General features: G+C 38.1%; 1 protein-coding gene across 2 annotated transcripts in view; it reads right to left on the bottom strand.

Moving 5' to 3' along the window:
- The window catches only part of avil (advillin), a 34,975-nt gene that overhangs the window by 12,414 nt on the left and 10,505 nt on the right, over positions 1-12,056 (bottom strand). For both annotated transcript variants that reach the window (XM_073875787.1, XM_073875788.1), the window contains exons 6-14: positions 11,471-11,581; positions 9,680-9,882; positions 9,345-9,426; positions 8,798-8,896; positions 7,253-7,406; positions 4,083-4,183; positions 3,732-3,869; positions 634-792; positions 97-276 (exon numbers count right to left, since the gene is read on the bottom strand). In XM_073875787.1, the coding sequence (XP_073731888.1) occupies positions 97-276; positions 634-792; positions 3,732-3,869; positions 4,083-4,183; positions 7,253-7,406; positions 8,798-8,896; positions 9,345-9,426; positions 9,680-9,882; positions 11,471-11,581 (1,227 nt within the window). The remainder of the gene's footprint in view (positions 1-96; positions 277-633; positions 793-3,731; positions 3,870-4,082; positions 4,184-7,252; positions 7,407-8,797; positions 8,897-9,344; positions 9,427-9,679; positions 9,883-11,470; positions 11,582-12,056) is intronic.

The following is a 12,056-nucleotide window of genomic DNA, read 5'->3' as shown; positions in this document are numbered from 1 at the left end:
TGGCACCATAATGCAGTATTCAGTAGTTAGTGCTGCTCTACAGTATCATGTCCATAATGAAGGGAATAGTATAGCATTACACTAAAGATTGCTTACTTTGCCATACCACAGGAAAACTCCAGTCTGGCTTTTTAAAAGGAAGACATCATTGGAATTGAGCGAGGCGCTCAGAGCTGGTACTTCAATCGCTTTTGAATTGGTTGAGTCAGAACCACAGATCTGGAAAAGACGAACCGGAGGCTCTGGCTCTGACGCTGCCTTTCTGGAAGTGCCACCCTAGAATGGAAAGATATGAACTGGGATGTATGAAGAAAATAAACAACGTTTCCAATAAAGCCTTTTAGATTGTAAGCTAACATTTAAAAGATTTAAAGTTTCTTATCTGATCGTTTCTGAGAAATATTCACTCTACCTGTCTAACTGTTTTCTACTCATGACCATTTTGATAACGTTTGTGCTTGGTGCTTAAAGCACTACTCCACAATTCATCAGATTTGATGTATACTAAATTTTAAATGACTGCCTTCTGTCTTTTAGTTATGTTTTATTTAATTTAGGTATAAGTCTAAGCTGAATTTCTTAAATATAAAGCCATCAAACACCAATGTAGATCTAGCAAAAATACTATTTTACCTCAAAGATAACCATTTTGCCTTTGAAAATGGTCATGAAGTGACGTGGCTCTTTTCCCATGGTGACTCTGACTTGAACAGGCTGACCACCATACTGCTGATCCAGAGTAACAGACTGATACGCACAAGCAGTTATTTCATCCTGAGTTGCATGACGGCCCTGTCAAATACATTAAAAAACAAACGCATTACTATCTGCAACTTGTATGTGACTCAAATATTGGGGATTATTACATACATATTCATAATATATTCTCTTACTGTAACTACCAGAAACCTGTCACAGAAACTAAAATGTTAGATGGAAAATGTTCATGCATGAATCAAAAAATATGTCACTGAGCTGAAGCTAAGCTGTTACGAAAGGAAGGGTTGACTCAATAATCTCAAAGTGTTTTATCAATATAGTGCCAGTCTCATCCACCTCACCGTACGGTCGCCATAGTTTTATTGTCTTGATTCATGTTGTGAGCATTGAACCTGCTTATTAAAAATTCCATTACTTTGGATAACAGTTTTTGTCTTGTTTGGATTGCCTACCTATTATTTGGCCACTGCCTGTATTTTTGATTTTTGGCTTTGTAAGTGGGGGGACAAGGGTGACTTAGTACATAGGGCCCTGGCATGTAACGGGGCCCTTGAAGATCTTGAAATTATTCTTATTGTTTTACAATAATAATGCATTTCTGTGCTGCTTCTCTGATCTGCGGTTGTTGAGGAACAAAGCAAAGCACTGATTGGCTATGAAGGAGAGCGACCTCATCTCAGTGGAGAGAAACAGGGAGTGAAGCAGCAGGCCCTTCTCAAGATATATCTGCTCTTGTTAATGATACTGAGATAAAGTGTGAGTGAGAAATAATCTCAGTGTGTAGTCACGTAATGCATCCAACATAGGAGGGAGAGGAAATACATACAAATTAAAAATGTGGGTAAAAGTTTGGCTTGCATCATATTTATATTTTTAAAATGTGGCCTATCTGTAGGCTTTCATTGATAAAACTAAAGCAGCTGCTCTCCGCCTCTTTTATTTGTGTGTGAAAGTTGCGCAATCTTATTTCCTCAGTTGCTCTGAAATATCAAAGAAAGCTCCTACATATACATGTACAAAACACTGTGCAGCATTTACTAACAACACAAGCTGCGGACTCTGACATAATATTAATTATTAGTTCAACGAACGGGTTTTTCCCTCCACAGACGCACGTCGGCAAACTAGGGAATGAACTTGCGCTCCCTGGGCGGTTCAGCGCAAAAAAGGAGGCGTGCTCCGGCGCAAACCATCTTTTATGCTATTTTGCAGTTTCAAAAAACAATTGCGCTACTAACCAAAAAAAACTAGTCTAAAGTCAGTGGCGCGTTGCGCGTAGTTCATTATGCTATTTTAAGGGCGCATGCTTGACCATAATGTATAGCGTGCACAACGCGCATTGCTTATCTAATCTACACTGATGCAACAGTTATTTTTGCAAATCATAAATTGTTACAATAAAAAATATAAGATAAGGGAAATCATTAAATCATAAATTGTTACAATAAAAAATATTAATACATGAGATAAGGGAAATCATTGTGGTGAGCATTGTAGTGATAGTTTTTATTTATTTTGTGTGGCAGCGTTAAACAATTATCATGCAAATAACGATTAAAATATTTTCATAAGTTTGTTGTGTGGCTGTATTACGTTTATTTTATCTAAATAATAATTAAAATGTTTTCATAAGAAACCTTCATGTATGTGAACTTGATTTGTAAGTGTACTTTGGGGTTGGACCTTGCTTGCGTTTCTTGTGTCCGATTTCAAAGCGCCCAAACCCTTTCAGCGGTGAGGGTGGACGCAGCGATGTCCTCCTGTGTGCCCGGCGTGCCCGATTAATGCTGGCAAGCTTGGGATCCCCCCGTCTCCTGACATCATTGTAGTGCTTGGCGCAGCTGATGAGACAATTGCGTCTATTTCCTCTCACGCCTGTTTAACCGACGCTGATTTGGGCGGGTTTCTCCCATCCCCATACAAAACAACTTCTCTGTCTTTGACTGCTTTTACAAGAACGTGGGTCTCCTCGGGTGTGAACCGCTCCTGGCGTGCGCCTGTCAAATCCGTCATAATAATAGCAACCCGCCATGGAACTTGCGCCCTTGCGTTTAAAGGGAATGTTGGATAGCGTTCTGATTGGTTTATTTGACGTTACGCCCAAACCACACCTATGAATAATGAACCTACTTCAGACCAACCCCTTATTGATTTGCGCCCGGCGCAAGACTTATTTCTCCCGCCGGGAAAATAGCAACAGCGCCCAAGATCCGCCCACAAAGTCACTTGCGCTTTGCGCTTCGGACTTGCGTTTCAGATCGTTAAAATAGGGCCCCAGGTGTGATTGTGAACGTGTCTCTTTTGTCCGCTTGTGATCAGATCGATCAAAACGCATCTTAATACCAAGTGTAAACAGACCCATAAAGGTGCAGTCTGTAACTTTTAGAAGGATCTCTTGACAGAAATGCAATATAATATACAAAACTATATTATCAGTGGTGTATAAAGACATTTCATAATGAACCGTTATGTTTTTTGTTTTTTTTTAGAATGAGTTGTTTTTATCTACATACACCGTGGGTGCCCATACATGGAAGTCGCCATTTTGTGCCGCCATGTTTCTAGAACAGCCCTTAATGAACAAACGTTTTTACTAAGTTGTCTCCGACAATGACATGTTTGCGTTTCGGTGAACGGTGGACTGAGTGTTGGTTGCAATTCGCAACCTCACCACTAGATGCCACTAAAATGTACACACTGCACCTTTAAGAGACTTGAGACATCCCTAGCCCTTCATGTGAACGCGCTTAATGGAGGGGGAGTGGAAAGTGTAGGGGTAGAAATGGGATTGGGCGTTTTTGTTAAAGTCTGTATGATCACACTTCTAAGCACTGCCCTGAAACAAAACTGCTGAAAAGGATTCTAAGTATTTTAAAACCCCATTAGTCCATGCATTTCTAACTATTATCTGTTGAAATCTTATGTATCGTAAAAGGGCTGTGTAACTAAGCTGCATTAAAATACTGCATTGAACAAATGTAGGTGTCAAGTGAGAGTGAATGTTGCTTTACCTTCCACATGTAAAGAATGTAGTTGAGTCTGCCATTCACTTCATAGCTGTATAGAATTAGATAGCAGTCACCTCCATAGAAATAGCCATGCATTTCAGGATCTACCTCAACCAACTCCAAATTTTCAATACGCCACACCTGAGGGTGTAGGAGAACTCTTTATTCATTCAATTTTTTTTTTGTATTATTACAGTATATGGCATGTTTTGTATTTCATTTACCCATTACTTTGTTTTCTCATTGCATGTCTCTTTTAAAAACTTTTAAAAGTTCTACCACACTTGCTGTTTATTTCTTCTTCTGTATAGCCCATTGTATTATTTCTTTAGCTTAACTTCCTCTCGCTCTTACCTGTATTTTACCATTGCCGTCATCCACCATGCGCTCTTGTGCTGCAACTTCAGGCATCACATGCATCTTACTGGCATCAAATTTCTCTTGAGGCACATCAGCTGTTTAAAGAAAGAGAAAAACTTTGTGTTAGTGGGTTATTTGAAGGTTTATTTTAAAGTGAATGTGGATGGTACAGTATTGGCACTACTTATGCGGTAGCTGCTTAAAAACTTTTCATGCCAGTTAAGTATGGAGCTACAAGATGCATGTGAATACCATAATCCCTCTGAGATACAATATACCTCCTTTGCATTGAAAGGTCAGAGATTTTAATAAAACTTAAACACTCAATGCTACAAACAAATGATCTGGGTTATCCTGATTCAAGCGCAGTGTAAATGTTATCATCTGTGTCCGAATGTTGTGATTTGCTCAAAGCATACTACATATGTCCTGACCTCATACATACTCATACTGGCAATCCTATTTTTTGTTGACATATAGAAATATACAGGTACTTTACGAGTAATGTTTCAACTTTTGAAAAAAATGTGCTCACTTATGATCTCTTACTGTCATTTATCAGTAATTTACCAGTAAAGACTGTGGGCCCTATTTTAACGATCTAAGCGCGTTGTCTTAAGCGCACAGTGCAACGTCTAAATGGGCGTGTCCGAATCCACTTTTGCTAATTTAACGACGGGAAAAATGGTTTGTGCGCCGGGCGCATGGTCGAAAAGGGTTGGTCCTATTTTTTTAATGATTATGGGAGTATTTTGGGCGTAACGTGCAATAAACCAATGAGAGTCTCAGCTCTCATCCCCTTTAAAAGCCAGTTGCGCTGGCGCTATGTCTAATCCCTATTTTAGAGTTTGTAAACTGAAAAACTAAGCGGAGGAAGAAGATCCCCAGTTTAAGATTAATGTTAAATAATTGTGTTGTTTTTCACTTGTATTGAAATTGTTATTTTTTCATTAAAACCTTTAAAACCCGTTTTCTTTTAGTCATGGAAGTAAAAAAGCAGGCTTTTAGTTGCTTTAATTGTATGGCTATCTAATATCATCAACAATTAATTTACAAGTATGTAAGAAAAGGTTTGTACTGTAAAAGTACTTTATTTGTTACAAACAGGAGCTAAAGAATTTACAAACGGCTCTACGCACGTTTCAGCACTTGGACAGCGTCAGTTTTTTTAAGCATTACTTAAAAATGTTTCTCATCTCACCATATCCACAGGTACAGAGTCATCATATACAATAAATCCGTGAGGTAGCATAAAAAAAAAAAAAAACATTTAAAAGCAGATGCATTTGTTTAAAGCAAAGCATTTATTTACTTACCAGGCTACAGGTGAAGCAGCTCTTTGTGCCTTCTAACGTCTCATAATTAGTCCTCATTTATGTCCAAGAGACTCAATAATAATCTTTTACATTCAATTCTTTAATCTTTCATATTTAAAACCGTTTTTGTGCTGCTGCGCATTAATGTATGTGTTAAGCAAACCCGCGTTGTCGTCCCGTTTAGGCGCATATTAATAATGCGCTCTTTAAATAACAAAAAAACATATTGCGCCATTGACTTTAGACTTTAGAGCAGGTTTTTGTTGGTCAATGGCGTAGTCTATTTTAGTTGCCTCAAAATAGCAACGCGCCAACAATGCGCCTGAACACATCTCGTTTTCAGACCAGAATGCCCCTGGGCGCAAAAGGGGGCGCAAATGCATTTGCTATTTAAACAATGCGGCGCTAAACGTGAAAATTATAATTGCGCAGGGTGGAAACTATCAAAAGACACTTGCGTCACGCATTGCGCTGCATTGCGCCGGGTGTAAGATAGAGCCCTAAATGTGTGAAACAGGTAGCACTTGATTTAACAGTCCTACAGTATATGTAGCCTACATTTAGTAAAACCATATTATTAAAGGAGCATTTCACCTGTAGAAACATTAATCTTTATTGAAAGTGCATCATATTTGTACTCAAAATGTAACATACATTTCAAATTTGGTGCCTATTTGACCAAGAAAAGGGGTGTTTGTAGTTTCACTCCCTCAACAAAGATATAGGACTTAGTTCTTTCAATGATGCAAAATGATGATTTTTACATCATTGAAAGAAGGAAGTGCAACACTTGAAATCTGTATTTCTCTTCTCTGAGCGGCAACTGAGGAAATGATGCACGACCATTCAAAAACATGTTTGGGGTTCTAACTATACAAAGATTAATGCAAATGGGTGAAGTGTCCCTTTAATTACATCTAGGTATTAGTATTTGTTGGGTACACTGTAAGTACATTGAAGAACAGTGAATTCATTGACGTGTTAATGTTTGAGATGACTTTTGAGATGATATTATGGAAAAATATTGTTTGACATGTTATTATTCATTATGAAAATCAGCTGTTGCGCCTGTATTATTTCATTTGCCCCTTTTTAGTAAATAACCCACAGATAGTACTACTCCCATCGGCACTTTTTTGGAATTGCGCTCTTACGCTTATTTGCCCTGGAATGCGTTTCCAGCGTAACTTACTGCTGAACCACCATAGTACGATACATAGTTGGAGAAACTAACTAACTAATTCTGTTTACAAAAAGACGTAAAAGACGTTTTATATGTTTAGAATGATGGATATAGTCTGTACTACATGTTTTTTTTTTGCTTATTTTGTTCAAAAGTATGATCAACGTAAGTCTACATATTATAATAACAAGGAACTATGCTACTAACCACAGGTGAAGAGCTGTCGTTCAAACCACACAAGTTTGCGCTGCAGCTTGAGAATGTTCGTTTGAACTATGGTTTCGGGAAACACCAAACCGTTAAACTTTGTCAGTAACGATGAAACTTACGACAGTAGTTGGCTAACGATGCCTTTGGGAAACGCACCCCTGTCTAGTAAATCTGACAATTGATGTCATACACCAATCAGTTTGCATAGCGCCACATGATGTTAAACACACCTGATTACATTGAGCTGCGAGAAGGATGACTAAAGACCTTACAAAGCTAAACAACCGAAAGACTAAAAGTAGCAACGTCCCGATGGATAAAACACTAGAAAACTCGAAACCGTCAGCCAACCAGACAGACATGTTATAATTGGTTAAACAATGCGATAAAGTTAAATGATGTTTTATATACTGTGTGAAGTGTTTGTTGTAATACTACAAAAGTACTAGACATACCCACTCTTCCTACAGCATGTGTCCGTCCCAGACCGACGGTCTGCTCTTTGACAGTCCAGCTCTTGAAGAGTTGTTTAAAGAGAGCCGATTCTCCTCCGTCACTGACCGACTCTACTTTAGTAGTGTGTGGATAACCCTTTAATTTAATAAACTCCTAAAGAAATAAGAAATGAATTTACATGTTATCATTGTAATGATATACTGCAGGGTGGTCATTATTTTTGAGGCAGAACCCAGGCGCAGGGTATACACAAAGGGTCTTTATTAACAAAAAGGGGTAAATAAAATCCACAAGGAGGTAAAACAATATGACGACAAGAGGAATAAACACTAAACAGACTTGACCATAAAGCATAATACACTTAACAAAAGACCTGACAAAACTGGACTTTCAAAGACATGGCTTTCAAAAATGCTGAAACAAGTGGTAAATTACACAACGAACTGGCACAAGACAGCAAACACAACAGCATTAAATAAGAGAGCAAATCAAGAGGGCAAAAGGTGACACAAGGAAACGAGGAGGCGGGGACAGGAAACGAGACAGGGAAGAAAACCGCAGGCAGTTGAATTATTCGAAAATAATGCTCACCCAAGGTGGTAATACGGCACGACGTGAAGCGGAGTTACACTGCAGGTGTGCATTATGTAAAAAATAATTGACGACGGGCCGTTGATTTATTAGAAAATTATGCACACACGAGCGGAGTGGCCGTTACACCTCGGGTGTGCATTATTTTTCAATAATTCATAGGCCCGGAGTCAATTATTCCGCTTATACTACGGTTACCACACATCAAGGCATCGATCACATGATATATTTAAAGGGATTCATCTGGTTTTTGTACTTAAATCCCTTTTGTAAGTAGGACTAATTCTTCAACGGCTCTTTTGCTTGTTCCAAAACGTCATTTTAAAACTGGCAATGGAGGCTTTAGCCGTTGATAGCATTCTAATGCAGTTATTAATGAAGTTATTAGAAAGAGAGCGAGAGAGAGAGAGAGAGAGAGAGAGAGAGAGAGAGAGAGAGATTGTGTGAATGAGTCTACCTCTGTGAGTCTCTAAACAGCGCTGTTATTGCCTCGGAAAATCGTCTTTTATGTTGTTTTTGTTAGCCGTTATTACTGCGAAGTGATATGGAACTGTAATGCGTTCAAGAGAGCTGCCTAGAACTACGTTTCCCAGAAAATAATTGCACACCTCAGAACGTTCATCAGCCAATCAGATTCAAGCATTCAATGGACCAGTATTATAATTTCAAATAATTCAAAGGACCAGAGTCAATTATTCCTCTTATACCACGTTACCACAGACATTGCTCTGATGGTTATTTTAAGACATTTGACAGGTCAGGGCAGGGGTGCATTTATCGAAAAATAACCGACACCTTTGGAACATTTCTCAACCAATCAGAATAAAGCATTCAACAGCCATGTGGTATAAATGTAAATAATTGTCAACTTACAATCTGAGAGAAGAGTTTGTACATTTGCACAAAGAAAACAGTTGGATTTCATGGTGTAAGTTACACAAACAGAAACTCACCAGAGCTCTTGTCATTGCTGCTTGTCTCTCATTTTTGTTGGCTTTTTTCCCCTTCCACACAAATATTGCTACTCCTCCCTGATCCAAAATATAACAGTCCTACAAACAAACAAATCAATTAATATCATATAAGTGAATTAAAGTACTTTACTTTATTACCACTGTACTTTATTTGTGTGTGTGGGCTTCATAAGACATTGTATCAACAGGAGCCAGGGTGTTGCCTGTTTAAACCTCAGGATTTACATGGATTACCAAGGACCACGGTTTCAGCTAAAAATCCTCGCTCATGACTCTTTAGTTTGGGAGTCATCTATAGAAACTGTGCAGGATTAGGGTGGGAATCCTCCAGAACAGGTTTAACAAGCCCTGCTAATGACCAATGAACAGCTTTCTCAACTCTCTCAAGGGGCTGAAAATATATTTTTTACCAAAAGGAGGCCAGGCAGAAAAGTTAAGGAACAACTTGTCTAATAACACTAAGCAATAGAAGAAGAGTATAACCATGGACGTATTTTATTTTTCTTCAGTTATATCATGTACTCACATCATGATTCAGCATGTCCTGTGTCAGTGGATTAGTGGCCATCTCTGTGATCTTCATACTGCCATTCTCATCTGATACATGGGGATATGGAGAGTTATTTGATAAGAAAAAGAAAAACATCTTGATGTGAAAAGAAAGCATTTCACATCCTTTACATCAACATTCAAAGCATTTTTCGTTGTTCACCGCTATGGGTGAAGCTCAAACTTAAGCCGTGTATAACATTTCGAGAAATGCTTTAAATCCACGACCCACATGCAAATATCTATAACGTGCTAAATGACTATTTATGCAATTACAAACACATGTCAGTAAAGGTTTGTGGTACATACTGGTAAAGGCTGAGCTTAGTCATTTGCTGCTGGTCAGTTATTTCATCAGGCGTTCCACTGGGCAGCACAGAGGGACGTTCACCAAGAATTTCAACCATCATGTTCATTAAATGAGGAGACTTTGCTTCTGAATCCCCCTCAATCACTCCAATCTCTCCCCGACCTCCTCGTTCACGGTCCCTGATGTCCTTTGCCAGCATCATGCCCTTACAATCAAAAAAATAACATAAACAATCTGAAAGTGTTTATGTACAGGCATCAAGTTGACATTCAGTTTAGAAATGGTGTGATGTACAGTATGTCTTTGGTATGCCCTTCTCCTTTTTAATATGACCTGTCCTATCCTACACATATGATATGGAAATGTACCCTGTACCCTTTCAATGTTTGCCTATTGGAGCGAGAAGAGCACAGATGTTTACTACAGTAACATCACTTAACCTCCGCTTTCATTACTTCACAAGATGTTTGACAGATATTTACTTTACTAGAAATTAGTTTTTCAATAGTCATTGACGTTTTACTGGTTGAATATTTTTAGAATTTGTGCACACAAAAATGACAGCACTATGGGTGAAATATAAACATGAATATAATTTTTTTTAGTCATATGGTTGACAATGCACATACATGTAAGGAATAATTGACGACAGGCTTTGAATTATTGGAAAAAATGCACACCCAAGTTGGTAATGCAGAAGTGGAGTTAGGGGCCAATCACACCAAACACATTTTAAATGGTTGGAAATGCAATGTGCGCCATTTTTTGGTCACTTTATAAAAGAGCAGTGCAGCTTTTTATATTGCTAGGCAACCAAGAGTCAGATGTCCTGTCAATCTAATGTTGAAGCGTCAGCGCTCTTTTGCCGTTAACTGTCATATTAGCCGGAAAAAAGGAAACGCATGCTCTGACCTTGATGGATGGTGAGAGGTGCACAAACACACAAGTTGTTCCAAATTACTGTAAACTTCCATCACCATAACAAGGCCCGCCTCCAGTGTTGGGGGTAACGCATTACAAGTAACGTGCATTACTTAATAATATTACTTTTCTGAAGTAAAGTATAAAGTAACGCATTATTTTTTAAATGTACATATACATTTTTTTTAAGTAATGCAAGTTACTTTTTAAGTTTAATTAATTTGATTCAAAAAAATATGTACTGAATTAAACTAAGCGTAGTCACATTATGCACTCTATGCGTACACGCCTGTGTGGGAACTGTTTGGGTCAGAAACTGAAATGGCAGGCCAGAGCTCAACATTTTTGTGATGAAATATGCAATTTCTAAATGCAGAACTTTTCAGTTATAAAAAACACCTGCAAGGCCTGAAAGAGATCAAGCCTCAGCCAAGAAAAGTAAAGCAAAAGTATCGCAAAAGTAACTTAAGCATACTTTTCATGAAAAGTAACTAAGTAACGCAATTAGTTACTTTTTTGGGGATTAACTTAATATTGTAATGCATAAGTAACTTTTCCCAACACTGCCCGCTTCTCCCCTCATTCGATTGAACAATAGAAAGACGTGAATGACGTCGGACCCTTTCCCCTCTCAGCGATCCTTCAGAAACGGCAAAAAGCGCACATAAACAGCGCATAACGCTCACTGCCCATAGAAAATCATTCAAAAAAGTCGCCTGTAACTGCCATAAACGCGTTTGGTGTGATCGGCCCCTTACACCACAGTGTGCATTATTTTAAAATAATTCAATGGACCAGAGTCAATTATTCCTTTTATACCACAGAAATAAACAGGAACACATACAGTATGAATTATTTAACTTGATATAAACCTTTAAACGTTCCTGTTTGTTGCTTTCAGGTCCATTCCACTGAATAATGGTCTTGCCGAGATCCAAAAGGAAAACACTTCCAGTATCAAAGCTTTTCCAACTCACTTCCACCTGGAAAATAAACAAAATAGTTACTGGCCTCAAAAGAAATACTTTTTGGACATTGGATTTTAAATTATAATCTGAATGATTTATTATGAAGATGCACAGACTTCTTGTAAAACCTTTACATAGCACATTCAATAAAAAAGAGCAGTGAACATTTTTTTAAATACCATATTTTCTGGACTATAAGTCACACTTTTTTCATAGTTTGGCGGATCCTGGAACTTATAGTCAGGTGCGACTTATATGTCAAATTTATTTCTTATGAACAAAGAGACAACATTAATGTCTACAGCCGCGAAAGTCCTCTCTATGCTGCTCTTGTATTTATGTAATTCAATGGATTCAGTTATGTGGAATGACTTCTGGACCTTTCTGAACTTGATTTGGCTTGTTGTGTTAATTTAGCCTCCCAGGTATGTTCTGTGTGCTATTGTGTATCGTGTAAATAACTGTTTATGTTACTTTAACATGTACGGAC

Source organism: Misgurnus anguillicaudatus, chromosome 14 (genome assembly GCF_027580225.2).
Source record: "Misgurnus anguillicaudatus chromosome 14, ASM2758022v2, whole genome shotgun sequence".
Lineage (NCBI taxonomy): Eukaryota > Metazoa > Chordata > Actinopteri > Cypriniformes > Cobitidae > Misgurnus > Misgurnus anguillicaudatus.
Note: the sequence above shows the minus strand (reverse complement) of the source record. Positions and strands in the feature narration are given on the sequence as shown.